We start from the raw sequence: 18,327 nt of genomic DNA on the forward strand, positions 1-18,327 counted from the left end.
CTTCTGCATCTGCCATGCCATTATCTCCATGGGCCTCAGTGCATGGCACCTGCCGTACCAATGTCAACTGCTGACAACCACGACTGTCTTTCACCATTTATCTTAACAGAACTTATTTGCTCTGCTGGTTCTAGTGGAGACTTTTTTTGCTTTTGTGCAGCAGAGGCTCACTAGTGGTTGTCGGTTTGGAGTAACTGTGTTGATCAGTGGTTTCCTTTAGTGTCATGCTCACAGCTGGAAATAGACCAAGGACAGTTGTTCCCCATGTTCGGTGGCAGCAGAGATCACCAAAAGAGGGATGGAGGTGGCAGCAGCAGTGGTCGTTGAACTCACTGGTCCACCTGCTGAATTGAGATGGTATTTAGTAGGTCTTCTGCAAGCTTGTCCTTGGTATGATGACACTACTTGGCACTACCATGTAATTTCCCACAGACTTCACAATTTTTTACATGTTTTACATTTGTGGAAAGATGATTAGGTGGGAAACCAAGTACAGAACTATCTCCAACTGCCTTCCGTGTGCCACAACCTTTGTTTATGTATTTAACCTTTTACTATTTGTACAGCGTCATGTAAAATGCCAGTGCTTTGTAGGTATTGTAAAATAATATATTCATATAATGGGAGATATAAGCAGAAAAGGCTGCTGACTCTATTTTGGTATTGCAGCGGGAGATGGTAATGGAGTGGTGTACTGGGGAGAGCTTATATCTAAATTACTGTCCTGGACCCATAATTTTCTTTAGTCACTCACTGGTCTCCTCCCTGGATCATTGTCAATACATACATATCCGCATTTCTGATGTCAAATCTAGGTAAATTAGGCCACACCCCTGATCCACCCAAGCATTGCCCTGTTTTGCACAAACAATGCCACGCCCAATGGCATATGTGTTTCAGTGTCCGATCAGTTATCTAATAATTCACATAAAACACATCATTGACTTTAGTAAGAAATTGTACAAAGTTGTTTTAAACAGTGTGCAGAGGGCATGTTTATTGCCAAATTTATAATGATTTTATGTCTTCCGCAATAAATGAAAAGGTAAGAGATACATAATCATCTCACTGTTTATTAAATTAAAGTACTTCTGCTCGCCACCATTTTAATATGTAAGTAAATGTAGACTTTCTGGGCTGACTTTGAGTCTGGAGTTCATCCAGCTACTGGGTGCAAAATTTGCACCTGGAAGAACCATTTTATGCTACAGGAGGGAAAATGTAAAATGCAAAACCTAATGTAGTTGTGAGAGGAGTGTGTGTAAAAATAAGGCTGGCCAGTAGGTGGGTACATCTCTTGCAGTGCAGGAGGGTGTGCTGGGTTTGTGGTTCTGCACCTAAAACTAAAGCCCCTTTGTCTTTTATAGTATCTGCTTATAATCTGCAATTAAAAAATAAAAATTCTATATAATTTTATTGCTGACAAATGCATTTCATAGCCAGCAATGGCTATATAGGCGCATACCTCCCAACATTTGGAGTTCTGAAAGGGGGACAAATAAGCCACGCCCCCTGTCAATCACCATCCACAAACTTCTCGTTTGCGCAGTTGGAGTCGGGACTGTCCCGCTGGAGTCGGGACTGTCCCGCTGGAGTCGGGACTGTCCCGCTGGAGTCGGGACTGTCCCGCTGGAGTCGGGACTGTCCCGCTGGAGTCGGGACTGTCCCGCTGGAGTCGGGACACTTGGGAGGTATGTATAGGGCAACATCTATTAGTCCTTAAGTTTTATTTATTTTTTCAGTTTCCACTATACTGTGTTGTATTATATTGCCTGAGTAATAGATATATTTTTATGTAAGATATGTATCTGCTCCTTTGATATTGTGTTGTATACAAAAGTTTAAGCAGTCTTGATCAAATTGAAAGTTTCACTGAATCCCTAGCTGAGAAGAAGATAAAACTACCTCCACATGATGCAAAACTAAACATGTTAATGCACAGTTACTTTTTCTTAGTTACATGTAACCTATTGAAAAAATAAAATTATGAATGTGATGTGCTTAAGTTTGAGCACCTTTCCAATGGATTCATTAATATTGAGGCCAACCAACGTTCCTTTAAGCAACTAACTGAGGATTAGGAAATAAATATTATGCACTGTTACAAAGCAAGCTTCCAACTTGGAATTACCACTGTCAGAAACATTATTAAGAAATGGAAGTTAACGTTAACTGCCGTTTCTTAATGATGTTTTTAACGTTACCTGTTGAAGTCAAGGCAACGTTTGATCAGATATACAAAGCCCTACAGAAATGTTTAGCCAATATTAGTGTAGATGTCTACAGCAGAGCGTTACTTACACAGAAATACTCTGCATGCAGAGCTGGCAGAAGGAACATAACAGTAAACATCTTAAATATGCAAAACAATCCATTGATAAGTCAGAAATCATTTGTAACAAAGTACTGTTGACTGACAAAACAAAATGTAACTTTTAGGCACAACCACAAAACTTAACCTTGGTTATAAACTGGTGTATCTGTTACACTTTGTATTTGTTTGGCTGCCTGTGGCGCCGAAAATATTGTCCTGGTGGAAGGAAGAATGGCTATTAGTATCAATAAGTGTTAGAAGCTAATTTCCCAGAGTTAGTGGTGAAATTGAAACTGAAGAGGATGGATATTTCAGAAAGACAAGGATCCAAAGCATATCCCATGGAGTACTCGCTGGAATGAACGATTACAGTTTTGGAATGGAGGCCACAACTCTTCAGGGTTCTGCAAGGAAGAGAGGGGGAAAAATCCTAAAGCAAGAATATAAAGACTCTTAGCTGGCTACTAGAAACTTATGGAAGCTGTTATTTCTGCAGAAGAGGTGTTCCTAAATACTAGAGAAAAAACAAGCCTGTGCTTGGTATATCCCATATTGTATGTGGTACCAGCTGCGTGGCAATATAAATGCCCATATATGTATACAAAACAAAAAGACAGTTGTCAGCGCTTGTCCTTTACACTGCATATCTGTGTGTGTCTAGCAAAATGAAAACATGAGGTATTAGTTCATATTTTGATCAAAACTTTAAGCCTGCATCCCAGTGTCAAGGGCACCTCATTATATGCAGGTCCTACATCCTAAATACTGACTGCCAGTGGAATATGGATTTTGATCAAAGGTGACCAAGTCATATATACATTACATTTATTATTAATATAAAGCATTTTTTTTTCCATCTTCCACTTCCAGTGCACATGCCCAGGCCGGCCTGTCGGAGAGTCCCAGGACTGGCTTGGCAGGCGGTAAGACTCCTTTTTCCGTTGCCGATCCGTATAACTGAGGAGCTGAGCATCGCTCTGCTGCCCTGGTCATCGTTCCTTAATAAATTGTCTGAAGAAAAAAAAAAGGATTTTTGATTATTGCGATTAACAGTGATTGAAAATCTTATCTTGATAAATATATCCCTAAAACTTTTCCAGAGTGCTACCCAGATGTACCTGGAATCTTACAAAAGGGAGGAAGAGATTTAGAACACTGAAGCTATAGACATATTATGGTTTAGAGAGGAAAATTTTGTGCATTTATTAATATGTTGGTACTAAAAAATGTGCTATCGGAGGAAGATTTTACTTAGATCTATTGGCGGTACTACCACCATTGCAGGGGCTTTGCGGCTAAGTGACCAAGGGTGGAGGATGACCCACCAATGCTGGTCCATCTGCTCCTGAGAACTAAAATCCATAATTGAACTTCACCATACTGTCCTACTCTAATGGCGTTTTGGAGAGTTCTCTCAGCCCTCCAGGAGAGCAGCCACCCAGTCTGACCCATACACTTCTCTTGCCATTCATGGCATTACATAGCGGGACCATGATGACGCAATTCCCCCTCCGGAGCTCCCCTTCATGATCTTCCGGAGCGGAGCAGAACTGTGTTGGGACGTACAGGCTTCACTGCGTATGTGCTGGCCTCATACATGCTCAGATCATGGGAAGATAGACCAGCATCGCCTTCGCCAAATTGTGCTGTGGGGCCTGACAATGGAGTGTTACACCCCTGCCTAGATTATAAACATTTGATAAGACTGGTTGCTTGTTAAAGGTCAGGACACAATAAGGCTACGTACTCACACAACACATTAAAAAACATTTCTCATTGAGACATATGTAATGTGACCTCACTGCAGGGGAGTTTCTAGACCTGTTCACTGCTATGCAGCATAATGGAAAATGTACTCAATGCTTTCCCACAGAACAACATTTTATTTTACACTTGTGAACTCTGTAGACAAACTTGAGATTGACGTAATGAAAGAAAATGCTGTGTGTACCAACCCAAAAAAGGCTGCAGAAAGGGGGTGTGGCAAGCAGAGAGGAGGATTTGTTTGAACTCTATAAAGTAAGGCCATAGAGTATGAGAGGGTAGAGGTAGGATAACACTTATTCAAACAAAGTTTGGTCCTAAGTGCAGGAAAATATCTGCCCAGTATCGCTGCTGATATCAGTCTATGGCCAGCATGGGTTGTGGTTGTGTTTTTTTTTTTTTTTTTTTTTTTTATTTGAGCATTATATTAAGATTACATACTTTAAAAAAATAAAATAAAAATAATTATGTAAGTCCGCCTTAGTAGGATGTATAGGACAAATGTATGGATTGAAATCTTGGCATTGTTAAGGTTCTCCAAGGGACATAATAAAGCCTTCTCCCCAAATAGTTAAGAACTAATATCTGTATTCTTGTAAATATTAAGCCATAATGAAAAAGTGGAATGTGTGCTGACAGGTCATGTTCCGGATAGAACATTGGTGTGTTGTCAGTATTACTAACTACTTCTTAATTTAAAGATGCTGTGTTTTATGCATTACGAGTTTGGATTATGATGTGGGGTTGTGAGGATGAATGTCACTCGCTGGTATTAATGCAGCAGCAGAAATAAGCAATGATCTCACTCCTTCAACAATGCAGAGTTCTTGGCTTAATCCTGTTAGATAATGAGAAGGTCAGTGTGATAATAGCAGCTCTTCTGATAAACAGGGGGAGGAGAAGAGGGTTATGTGCTGTTCTTGTATTGATTATGTTACCTCTCATTCAGAACTTAATGGATTTGTTGTCACAAAATGTTTTCGTATTCCTGTTGTACTCCCACACTTTGCAATTTGTTAGTGGCAAGTAGATCGAGTTGACATTAAATTTTCATATAGAAGCATTTTATTTATTATTGGGAAAGATAACGTTTCTTATACAAAAGCCAATCTCGGTATATATCAGTAGCCTTTATTTAGCCAGTAAGTGGCTGTATAATTGCAAACAATCTGTTAGGGCTTGTCCAATCAGAGTTGTTTATTCGGCAATATTAGAGACACCTTATATCTCTTAAGGGCTACTCCATACACTTCAATAGGATTTAAATGAAAAATGCACACAATTTTTTTTAACAACTGTGTACTAGAGTAAGGCTGCGTACACACTACACTGTTTTCAGCCAATTATTGGGCCAATCAGACGATAAAATACTGATTGGCCCGATATCACAGTAGCGTGTATCCTGGAACGATGAAAGCTCATCGTTCCAAAGCACAGATCATTATTTGAGATGATTGGTCATACTGTTTAAAAAAATGTCTTTCAGTTATAAACAATGGGCAGCACAGTGGCCTAGTGGTTAGCACTTCTGCCTCACAGCGCTGAGGTCATGAGTTCAATTCCCGACCATGGCCTTATCTGTGTGGAGTTTGTATGTTCTCCCTGTGTTTGCGTGGGTTTCCTCCAGGTGCTCCGGTTTCCTCCCACACTCCAAAAACATACTAGTAGGTTAATTGGCTGCTATCAAATTTGACCCTAGTCTCTCCCTCTCTGTCTGTGTGTGAGTGATATTAGGGAATTTAGACTGTAAGCTCCAATGGGGCAGGGACTGATGTGAATGAGTTCTCTGTACAGCGCTGCGGAATTAGTGGCGCTATATAAATAGATGATGATGATGATGATGATGAATGTCTGTCCAAATCTGCAGTGTATATGCACTCTGCAGAAATGGACCGATAGTCTACCTATTTACCTGACGTTTGACAGCTGGGGTCCGGAGGCTGTTCATGTTTTGTGAGGTGCATGTAGGGTTAATACTGCCCTGTATACTGGTCCCGTGCTGTGTGGGTAGCATAACTTTTCAGAGGGGGGGGGGGGGTCTAAGCTTGACTACTGCAGCACAATGGTTCAGGCCATCAGCAGAGAGTAAGGAGGGAGTGGGTGAGACATGTGCAGGGAAACCTCTCACTGAAATTTGCCTGTCAGCCTTGAAGAAGAGTTTCTAACAAGAAAGGTGCACTAAAGTTAAAACGAGTAATTACCCTGCCCAGATAACGTGCATGCAGGGAGCTTCTCTCCCTGTACCTCTCCTCCTCTTCTCTCTCCCGTATGCAGTCTGTCATTCAAGACAGGAATTGCTGTTACCATTCAGACGATTGTTATGACAGAGGAAGAGCAGACATCTGGAGGTAATCGTGTACAGTGTGTACACATAAATCGGCAGGCTTGTTCATGTCGTTGGAAAATTGCTCATCGTTTATTTTTGCTGTAGTGTGTACCTAGCTGTAAGGACATCAATGGCAGATGACAGCACTTGACCTTGCTAAATGACCTTTAAAGAGTGTATTTTCTACCATTGTACAGTTGTACTCTGTGACTTGTCACTGATCTCTTCTGTGGTCAAGATTAAAGATGAGTGATAAGCACTGGATTATTCTAATGTCCATTTAATCCTGATTGATAAAATAAAGAAATTAAGTTTACACACCTCTCTTCAAAGTTTCTAATTGCTGGAACAGTGTGTTAGATAAAGGAAGATAAGTGCACATATTTAAACTAGGTACACACTACAGAAAAATTCTCACGATATTGTTAACGATTTTACTATCGACTGAAAGTCCCGATCACTTCACAGGTTCTGATGGCCTGACTGATTTTACGATGGGGGAAGCGGGGTGCCTGCCGAGGAAGGATATGAAGATCACTCTCCTGCAATGCTTTCCCCATAGGATATAACGGCTAATGCCATCTTCATATATCAGAGATATCTGCTGCAATCCTCTGTTAATAGCCTGAACACGTGAAAATGCGACAACCCCCTGTAAACTGCAGATTTAGAATTCTTCAGAGGTTCATACATGCGTTGAAATTCTATAATGAACAAACAGCTTGTGTGTTCAACATGTATATCATACTTGCCAACTTTTCCTCGTTGGCTTCAGGGAGATCCGGGGGGGTGGGTGTGCGGCTTGACGAATCGCATAATTTTGGCCCTGCCCCCTAAACGATTGTCACAATTTTGGCCAATTACAGTGGGGGTGGGGCTAAGATGATGCGATATTTGCATCATTAAGACCCCCGCCTTTTATCTATTGCGGGGGCGAGAACGGGGAGGTCTCCCAGAAATGAGGGAGTCTCCTGGACATTCCGGAAGAGTAGGCAACTATGCGTTAAAGAAAAGCAGCTAATGAATCTCTAGAGACTGACGTGTCTTTTACATTTCTGTCTCCATTACTGAAGTCATGTTGTCTTACCTGTCAATCGTTGATTAAATCTTGGTCTCCATGAAAATGGCCACCTCCATAGGCATCAATACATGGACATAGGACAAAATTTCTAAACTGTGTCATCATGCCACGGATGGCGAAGCCACCCACGCCTCGTACTGGCTCAGCATCAGGGAGAATGCCAGACTCTTCAGGGAGGGAGGGAGATCACCCCTATTTCAGGGAGTCTCCCTGACATTCAGGGAGAGTTGGCAAGTATGATGTATACTTGAGCCATCAACCATTGTGTTGTTTTGGCCCTGCCCCCACAATTGCATCATTTTGCGGAGGGGTGAAAGTTACACTCATTACCACAAATCATGTCAAGGTGGCCGCTATCCTGCCCACTTCACTAGGAAGTTGGCAGGGTACAGGAGAATAGCCTGCTCTCCCAGGAACACTGGAGACCTACTCTGAATTCTGGAGTCTACTGGAAATTCCAGGATAGCTGACAAGTATGTCATATGTTTATTAATGACTATTCAGAGGGAACTGTTTAATTAACGCGAGTCCCCCCCAAACAGGCCAAAATCCAAATAATTAAACATGCTGAATGTTTTGGCATGGACATGGCACATTTTCCAACACTAATTAAAATAAAACACACATTTCTGTGTAAAGGGTTAAAACTTAATGATGAGTGTCAGTTGATTTATTATATGAATAATTTGCTGAATGTAGAAGGTAAATATTCTTCGTACACTACAAGGGTGGGACTATAAAAATACAGCTAATTCTCAAATGTATTTGTATTCCTTATACAAACCATGTCCCTGTGTACAATCTGTAAGCAAAAGTCTTCTAGAATAAGATCTTTTGATGAGAAGCTTGGCAACCAAGGAAAGAGCTAAACAAGGTTGTTTCATTGTTGGAGAGCAGTATTGGACGACCAGTATAAATCCATATTTGGTCATGAATAAGAGTTTTATATATCCTAGAACCCATCTGTTTATTGTGACTAGACATAGTACTGGATTTTTACCATCACTTACTGGCTCTTATTGTCGCCCTCCTTACTGAACAGGGGCCAATCACTGCTTATCTCCTGATGCCGGTGACGGTGGAAGTAGAGTACCTTCTCTTCTGACTTTACAGGTGTATGCTTCTGATTGATGTAGGAGAAGTCAGACAATGATCTTGTACTTTACTGACCTATCACAGGGCGCCATTCCTATCTGCATCAGAACTGGAGTATGATGACAAGTAACAAAGGTTCTAGAGAGGTAGCTAAATGCCTGGTTGCAGACACGTCCCAGCCAAAAATGAAAATCTATATTTTTATTTATTGGTGATAGTTTACCTATATATATATATATTTAGAGAGAACAAACAAGATATCTACAGATGGCGCTTACCCAATATATGGAAGATAACACAAATACAGAATTGCATATGCGTGTATAAGGCAATAAATAAATATATAGATGAATGTATAATATTAAAAGCAACACCTCCACAATGTGCGTGTGGCAGCCAACCTTAAAAGCGGATGGTTAGTCCGATAACATAGTAGGATATAAATGGTAAAGGGCGGCGCTTAACATAGTAGGATATAAATGGTAACAGGCGGCGCCTTCAGGTGTATACAATGTATATAAACATATAAGCACAAATATACGGAGAAATAGTCCAGAGTGGTTAGAACAGGACGGTGTCTTTATCTGCACCGCAGGTAACTAAAAATCACTGTAGTACAGGATAAATATATTCAAAAGTTGATCGTGCAGAATAAATAGAAGTGGTGTGCGTACCAGATATATAAAATCAAACCGCTTATCTGTATAGTAGCTCCTTAGAAATCCCGGAGTATGATCTGCAACCAATTCTCCTTAACGATGGATAAAATATGTGTTCTAAAACAACCGCGACACCAAACTTATCCACTCATCATAAAAGGAAATATATAAAAAGCCCTCAGCTCAGAAGGTCAGTAAGATAGAATGGCGGGAAAATTACTGACCTGAGCTGAGAGCTTTTTATATATTTCCTTTTATGATGAGCGGATAAGTTTGGTGTCGCGGCTGTTTTAGAACATACATTTTAACCATCGTTAAGGAGAATTGGTTGCAGATCATACTCCGGGATTTCTAAGGAGCTACTATACAGATAAGCGGTTTGATTTTATATATCTGGTACGCACACCACTTCTATTTATTCTGTATGATCAACTTTTGAATATATTTATCCTGTACTACAGTGATTTTTAGTTACCTGCGGTGCAGATAAGGACACCGTCCTGTTCTAACCACTCTGGACTATTTCTGCGTATATTTGTGCTTATATGTTCATATACATTGTATACACCTGAAGGCGCCGCCCTTTACCATTTATATCCTACTATATATATATTTATTTATTTTTTTTAGAAAAAATAAATAATAATATGTGCCACTTCACCACATTGCCACCTGAGCTAGGTTCAGAGGCAGAACTACTGAGCTATGGGCCCCGGTGCAGGGAAGTGGAGAGGAGGGAACCGGGGCCACGTCACCTGCCGCACCAATGGTAGTTCAGCCACTGGCTAGGTTCTCATGTTGCATGGTATGAACGTCACTTGTGACTGTAACCTAGTTTGATCAGTCCTTATAGTCAAAGTATAGATATGGTTTCTGTGGCCATTCATTATTTTTTGCTTCTGAATTTCCTTTCCTAACATCAAGTTACAAAGTCCACATCCACAAACAAACTGTTTTTTTTTTTTTTTTCTTTGTTGGCTGTTTGACAGCTTAAGTCAAATCCTGGCCAAATATAACCTGCCATTTTAAAATCCCTTCTAATATGTTTATGTTGTAAGTAGACCTTACACTATCCAAATATTTTTGTAACGGGTTTGTTATTTTTGATACAAAATGCTGCGCAGTAGTAATGCAAACACATTTCTACCGTTGTAAATTGAATAATGCTAATGCTTTTTAAACAGTAAATGCTGCCAATTGTCTAAAATACATCTCAAGTTACTTTTGCTAAATGCCAGCTTTGTAATACAACCTTTCTGAATAAAACGCTGAACAAAGTAGTGCATTTATTTGGAGCTTGACATGGTTTGGTGCTTCACACTTCTCTCATTTTTACCCCTAAAGTGGAGGTTAATCCAAAAGGTGACTGCATCTCTTTTACAAAAAAAAAATGATAGACCATTAACTCCCTTCCTCTACAAAACACATTCACACATCTGGGGAAACACATTCCCAGGGCTAGCAGCAGAGGGTACAAGGCTGCTGAGTGGGACCAATACATTTAATTGGCAAAAGACAGGATGCTTCATCAATCTTGGTGACATCATAGATGACACCTCTGAGTTCGAGGCCACCAATTTCTACGGAGCATTTTTGTTACATAGACCGCTGCCAGCCAGTCACTGTTTGCATCATTAAGGAAAGAGTAACTCTACCTTTGGTAAATTGTACATATCTAAAATATATACAAGACCTTATGGCTCTCCTAGACATTATGGCTCTTTTTGTTGTTTAGATACTCTTCTCTATTAGAAAATATACTGTTTCCATAGAAGACCATGTGCCATAGTTTCCTTAGCAAATCATTTGAATTGCAGGAGACTGTAGTCTATGGAATGCCTTCCCAACATCACTGAGGTTCCAAACACCCAGTGTGGAAAGCTATTGCCACCAGGTGTTTAAAACCCCAGTGAATTGGGACAATGACATGCCGGGGAAGGTATTCCACATGTCCCTGCAGTTTAAATGTTTTCCTATGGGAACCATTTGTAAACAGTGGGGAGGTAAGAGCCATTAGGATCCCTGTCATAGAGAGAGTTTTTAGAGTATGTGCGACAATTTATGCTCTGCTGTTTACAAGTGATAGAATCAGGAAGTTATTAAGATTAATTAAGTTTCTTCTCACTGTGTATAAAAATGGAACCAAGGAATCCATGTTTTGCAGCTTACTTAACAACAGTCCCTATTTTGACAGGACTCCCTTCCCAAGTCATGGACCCAAAAAGAGGGAGGGACCTTGAACAATGTGGGCAGGGATCAGCAGATCTAGGTGCAGATTTGGGCTGATCTGGTAGTGCTTTGTGGGTCTGGTCGTGGTTTTTGAAGCTCACAGGGATTGTCTTATTTGTGTCCCAATTTTACTTTTGAAAATATTGGGCGATATGTTGCAGTATCTAACATGACCGGACAGTGCTCTGATTTTAGAAGCTTCTCTAACAATTATGGCCCTACAGTCCAGTGCTGGAGCAAATAGTCTGTAAAAAGGAATTATCAGGTGAGCGAAAACAAAACACAAAGAAAATGACCATTAACATTGCTCCAACACCTTTCACAGCAGCTTGTCTGACCAGCCAGAGCTACTAGTCACGGAGGTTTCACATAAAGATGCTGCTCAGCAAAGCCACATAACATTGTGTACAAAAGGGTAGACCCAATACACTAATGGATAGACAACGTTCATAAGGCCCATAGCATCAGAGCCAGATTACGACTCGATGGGGGTCTTGGACAAGATACTGGTTTTGGGCCCCCCTTTCCCCCTCAGTTTGTGGAAAATAACTTATAAAAACAGTTTAGAGTATTCTGGGCCCCTCAGTGCCTCCTGGGCCCTAGTTACCTAATGGATGATCAGACTCAACATAACATAGGTAGATGATGATCAGATTATATTACACCTATTCAAGTGTGAAACAACAAAAGAAATGTGGAAGTTGCTACAGAAAGTAAACAAGCACATTTCAGCAATAAATTGTGTTTAATTTGAAAGCTCTAAAAGAATGAGCTGATGAAAAGCCAGCATATGTAGGGCTATATAAAATGCACCTGCGGGGCATAGAAGCAGGGCCATCTTTTCCATTGGGCATGATGGGCAGCTGCCCGGGGGTCCCACAGGCACGGCTCTTAATGAGAATAAATAATCCTGCAAAAGAAAAAAACCTTCAAGGGTCACTGAGCAAGTACATCTATCTATCTCTATCTCTCTATCTCTATATATCTATATCTGTATCTGTATACATGTATATATCTATATCTAGGGGCCCCGGTGCACTGCTTTGCCCGGGGGCCCATAATGTTGTTAAGATGGCCCTGCATAGAAGAAAGAGTACTTTGAGCAGCATTGCAATGGAATACTAGTCACAGCACTTGATGCCTAACCTGGTGATAAGCTGACATTAGAATATGTTAAAGACAGACTTGTGGATAAGTACAAACATGATGGTCTCATAAGGAACAGGCGAAAGATACCACTGCTGCTCAGTCTCCAGAAAGATACCCATTAAATGTATTATATCCATTATATAACTCATTTTGAAAGTAACCTGTTGTCAATGAAAACATTTGCCCAACAAGGTAACGTTGTGAATGTAAAAGGTAGCACCTGCATTATTGTACACATGGGAGTCACACACTCACAAAAGGAAAAGTTACAGATGAATTGTAGATCAATTGTATCCGCTTAATATAATGAAGTGATTATCACCATGAAAGAGCAACGGCATATGGACTATATCCATACCTGGCGCTGTAGCCTTCTAAAAGAGTGTATGTAACCAGTCAAAATGCAGGTAGTTAATTCTGGTACATCCATGATCCTCGGGGTCTAGGGCTTTTAAATATATAGTTTATAAAATGAAGATTGCCTTTCAAGGACTAAAGAAATTGTGCATTTTACTTGTTAGGTGTCTTACCAAACAGTTAATATGGAGTGTAGGGATCAGGAGCGGGTCCAGAGGGGGCAATCCCCAATAGCAAATTTGCAGGCCAGCTGGCTGCGGTCGTGCACGATATAGATGTACCTGATGCCCACAATCAGAGGCTGCTTCTCAGCCACCGTCTGCGGCCATGCAGTGTGTGGCCAAACAGTCACTGGATATGACAGTAGTATACTGATTGGTGGATGTAGCGGGAGGTCACCAAACTCTAATGAATGGTTGGAACTATAAACCAATAGAGAACTCTGGGGGGGCTCTGCTACAACCCCAAAAAATAAGAGTCTAGATCCGCCCTAGTAGGTATCTTGCTTACAGTAGTTTTATAAGCAAGTCCCAACCAGGCTATTCAAAGGTGATCAGCTAGGTGTCTGGCTTTGCTCATAGGAAAAAAACATCCCCTTCTTCAGCTCTCGGATCTGTGGACAGATCCGTCAAAGATCCTATATTGTCTGTTGTGATGTGTCTGGTGACCGTTTCCAAGAGCAACCTTCTGTATGGAGAGGAAGGCAGCGCACAACATAGCATTTTCCCAACATCACTGGGGTTTCAAATACCCAGCACCAATAGTTTTTCATAATAGTGATGTCTGTTATCTGGGCACATTGTCTGTGTTCTGCATTCGCCTACAATTCAAATTATACAGTCAGTAGGGAGGAGCCCTGTCGGCCATTATTTTAAGATTTTAATTGATCCAATTTATTGAGTGTGATGTTGTCCTTTTTAAATAAGTGAACGTGACCAGTCATTGTTGGCAAGAAGTTCCTGAGCAATAATGAGGTTAAGGGTTAAAAACCTGATATCCGTTGATGGAAACCAGTAGCCTAACTATCACATTCAGTAAGTGAAGGGTGCAAAGGACAACGCCTTCTCCTTAGTTTCCTAGTATCAGGCTGCTGTGAACATCCCCATTGCACAGCTTTGGCCTGTGTTATCTCCCAGGCATGAAAGCTTAATGTCAGGATGCTGACTCATAGCTCTTCAATAGAACTGGCATTTTATTGCTGAACTCTGTCCCAACATAAAGCTCCCATCCTGAATATCTGTCTCTCCACACTGCATGCTCTTTATACTGTACTTAGCTACGGACAACACAAAAGCTATTTATACTGCAGTGTATCCTGCCAAGTGAATAGATTATGAACTCCAGGTGAACATTTTATGATGGGGAGAAGACAAACTATCATCTAAACCTCAGCCAGTGTCGTACACTATTCAGCGTGTGTCTGATCTCTCAAAGCCTATTTGTACACGCCATGCATTATGCCTAATAATGACACTAATGACACCTATTCCAGTTCAGAGGTCCGATACTGGCAGAGGTGATTGGACAACAGGCTCTTCCATTGTGTTCTATCACTAATACTCCTACAGTGATGTTAAATAGTCTTTCCTGGGTGGGGGGACTAGAGGAAACCAACCGACAATCCGTTCCACCATGTAAATGGAGTATGAACCTTGTACTATCACAGTTGGTGTTGGGTGCAAGGCCATTTCACTCTATGGGCTGTTAGTACATTGGCAATAGGTGCCAGGGACTCTCTGACAGGCGGCAGCACTGTACCAGGTTTCCCGTCCCAGTGAAATCCACTAGTGATCTAAAAGGTTCCAAAGATTTATGCCTAAAGTTCTAATTCAAAAAGTCGGTGCTCCATATTGAAAGCCTGAACTCGCTAAGTTCAAATATGTTATTGCACAAATGTTTCCCCACTAACTGTGCAGATGATGTAGCCAGTAAGGTATCTATAGAGGTTCCTGCAAAGTATCCAATGTGCGAAGGTGAAATAGATGTTGTCATATGTAGTGCACTGGCAGAGTTACAAGCTGAGATATGAGCAGACATAAAAGTAGACAAATGGACCAAAATTTCAATGGAGCCTGTCCGTTCTTGTCCATTCATTCTGCCCCTTCATTTCAAAACTGCACGTTCTGTGCAATTGTTAGTATCTGTTTTAAGCTGACCAAGACGCAGTGACCACTGTTAATATCATCATCATCATCACCATTTATTTATATATATATAGCGCCACTAATTCTGCAGCGCTGTACTGAGAACTCGCATCAGTCCCTGCCACAGGAGCTTACATTCTAAATCCCCCCCCCACACACACACACACAGACTAGGGTCAATTTGTTAGCAGCCAATTAACCTACTAGTATGTTTTTGGAGTGTGCGAGGAAACCCATACAAACACAGGGAGAACATACAAACTCCACACAGATAAGGCCATGGTCAAGAATTGAACTCTGGACCCCAGTGCTATGAGGCAGAAGTGCTAACCACTAAGCCACCGTGCAATATTGGCAGATTGGTTCTATATCTCTGTGTTTGACCCCAAAACAAGTGAGAGAATAATGGTGGAGCATATGGGCATATCACACATACATGTAGCTTATTATAATTGATTGGTAAGGCGACACAGTGCTCCGCAGCATCGGACAGTGGGGAATATAGGACACGCATAAAACAAGGGACATACAAGATACACAAAATAAGTGCAGACATCAAAGGGTAGGGAGGACCCTGCTGATCATAGAGCTTACATTCTAATTGGGCACAACTGAAACAAGAGGCACAGTTGTAGCTAAGAGTGGAGGTTGGGACTGTTGATAGGGTGCATTAGTGTGAGTAGTACAGGTGGGAGTAGGATGAGCTCTAATAGAAGAGTTTTCAGAGAGCGTTTGAAGGCTGTTGGAGGGTCCGATCAGACATGGTAGGGAATTCCATAAGTGGGTAGTATCATAGGAGAAGTCTTGTTAGGTGGCAGTGAGAGGTGGTTACCAGAGGCGAGGCACAGGCCAGAAGTAGATTGAGTAGGGCAAGTATTTTGAGGGGCATGAAGGGGTGGAGTTATATAGTATCTTTCTGTTTTTTATTGTAGGTAAGGGTGAGTAATTTGAAGTGGATTCTGGAGGACACAGGGAGTCAGTGTAGGGATTTGCAAAGTGGTGCAGCAGATGTGGAGTGACTAGTGAGGAAGATTAATCTTGCTGCAACATTTAAGATGAATTGATGCGGTGATAGATGAGTGAGGGGAATGCCATATAGGACAAGGTTGTAGTAGTCAAGGTGTGAGGTGATGGAGTGGATTAAAGTTTTGGTAAGGTAACTAAATGAAGTATTCCTGATATAGGTGGAGACAACAGGAGTGGGAGGGAGACTGGATATGGGGAATAAAGCAGAGTCAGTGTGACACCAAGGCAGCAGACAGGCTTTGGAGACTGAGTAAATTGTGGCGTTATTGACAATTGCGGAGATTTGAGGGGAGGAGAGAAGATGATGATCTCTGTTTTGAACATGTTAAGCTTTAGAAATGTGGTTTTTAATTTGCACAATATTGCTGTGAGATTGTTCTTAGCTGCTGGTACAAAATAATTTTTGCCCAAGGATCAATTTAATCTAAACCAATCTTGCTGCTATCTCCTATGATAACTATAGGAGAGGGGAAGCACAACGAGTAATTCTGTGTTTTGACTTCTGACTTATATTTTCCATTGATAAACCATGCACCACATCTTTTCTTTGATCCGTGAGTGGGATATTGGATTTCAGCAGGGGGAAGGGGCTTCTGTGCAACTGCATCTGCTTTGGAGCTAATTTAGAAATTGCAGTAATTGGGTGGGCATTTTGTCTTCACTTTTTTTTTGGACCCTATTCTTCTCCCAAAAGATAACCAAAAATGGTCTTGCTGCTCAAGCAGGATTACACATGAAATCTCCAGAGAGGGGTGTGAACATTTGCCTCTGGCTCCTTATTAATAGCTGCCAGTAAATGTTTGTTATCAAACACTAGGTTTGTATCGGCTAAGGACAGAACAGTTGTCTAAGGGAACTTCTTGGTACAATGGCTTTTGAAAGACACTCAGGTAAATAAAATATTATTAATCTGTTGTGATTTGGTGTCATAATAGGACATGTATGAAGTTATTGGATATTAGACACATATATGGATGTCCTTTCCTTCGTTTACACCTAGAAAGTAGCTGCTGTGATTAATTGCTTTCACATTCATTTTGTCTATATTTATTTTATTTATCTATGTTGCTGCCATACACATTTTAATCTTCTACAGAGCTGTAAGGCTATTTGCATTTGGGTAATCCATAAACAGCCTTTTGTATTGTTGAACTTGTTTTTTTGGGTTTTTTTTATTTTTTTTTTTATTTTTTTTCAATATGAATTTTATATACATTCCAAGGAGTATATGCCCATAATAGATTTAAATTGGAAAAGGAAAGCATTAGAAGCAATGACAATTAAGCACGACTGGATCTCTTATAGAACAGATGTTATAGAATGCATGTAATAAGATATGTTACGGACATGGTGTTTCTTTATGTGTTAAATAGTAAACACATTAAATCGCATTACCATGCTTTGACCACACCAGCCTGTATCCACAAGCAATTATTGGCAATTAATAGGATGCAGTGAACGATGAAGACAGAGTACACTATCTGCCTGTGCTGCTGCTATGCTCCCCATGGTCCTCTACCTTTAGGAGTCACGGAATGAAGAATATACTTTATGCTTTGTGTTGTACTATGTAGTGATGGCATTTTAACTATTTAATGGGGATTAATCAGGAAAAAAGTTTGAGTTTTGGTTAAAGTTTCCCTTCATGTCAGAATATGAAACCGTATTTAGGTATATTAAACTTATATAATAAATAAAGCATGGTGTTGTTAGATAAGGTCATACGTTTTAGCAGCATCACCAGGTTACCCAAGTCTATGGCAGCTTTGAGACCTACATTGCTCTCCTAATAGAAAACGAACAACAGGGAGTTCTATACAGTGGAGAAGAAAGGATTAGGACAGATATAAGTAGACACAAAGGGACCCCTGTCCTCCATAAAAGTAAACATATAGCCTTTCTTCTTCCTCTTTGTTGTACCTTTCAAAATTCTTTATTGTATTTTGTATTTGTATTTGTTCTTTATTGTTTAATTATTTTTTATTGTATTTTTACATTCAACATAGTTTCGTCAATCGGAAACATTTGTCAATCCTCATTTGGGAGGATGACCCGTAAAAAGAGATCATGGCTGTATTATTGCTGGATTTACTGGCTCTTAATCTTTCCTCCAAGGAGTTCTCCTCCCAAATTAATAATTCTCACTCCTCTGCCAATTTGTGATGTCCATACTGGAAATAATT

General features: G+C 40.6%; 1 protein-coding gene across 2 annotated transcripts in view; it reads left to right on the top strand.

The window, feature by feature from the left end:
• The window catches only part of FHL1 (four and a half LIM domains 1), a 57,188-nt gene that overhangs the window by 21,372 nt on the left and 17,489 nt on the right, over positions 1 to 18,327 (top strand). The window contains exon 1 of one of the 2 annotated variants that reach the window (XM_075187283.1): positions 16,929 to 17,034. The exons of the other annotated variant lie outside the window; for it this stretch is intronic. Coding sequence (XP_075043384.1) covers positions 17,013 to 17,034 — 22 coding nt within the window. The 5' untranslated portion in view covers positions 16,929 to 17,012. Of the gene's footprint in view, positions 1 to 16,928; positions 17,035 to 18,327 lie in introns of those variants that run through there. 2 annotated transcript variants of the gene reach the window in all.

The sequence above is a fragment of the Mixophyes fleayi genome, chromosome 9, assembly GCF_038048845.1.
Source record: "Mixophyes fleayi isolate aMixFle1 chromosome 9, aMixFle1.hap1, whole genome shotgun sequence".
In the NCBI taxonomy this organism is placed as follows: domain Eukaryota; kingdom Metazoa; phylum Chordata; class Amphibia; order Anura; family Limnodynastidae; genus Mixophyes; species Mixophyes fleayi.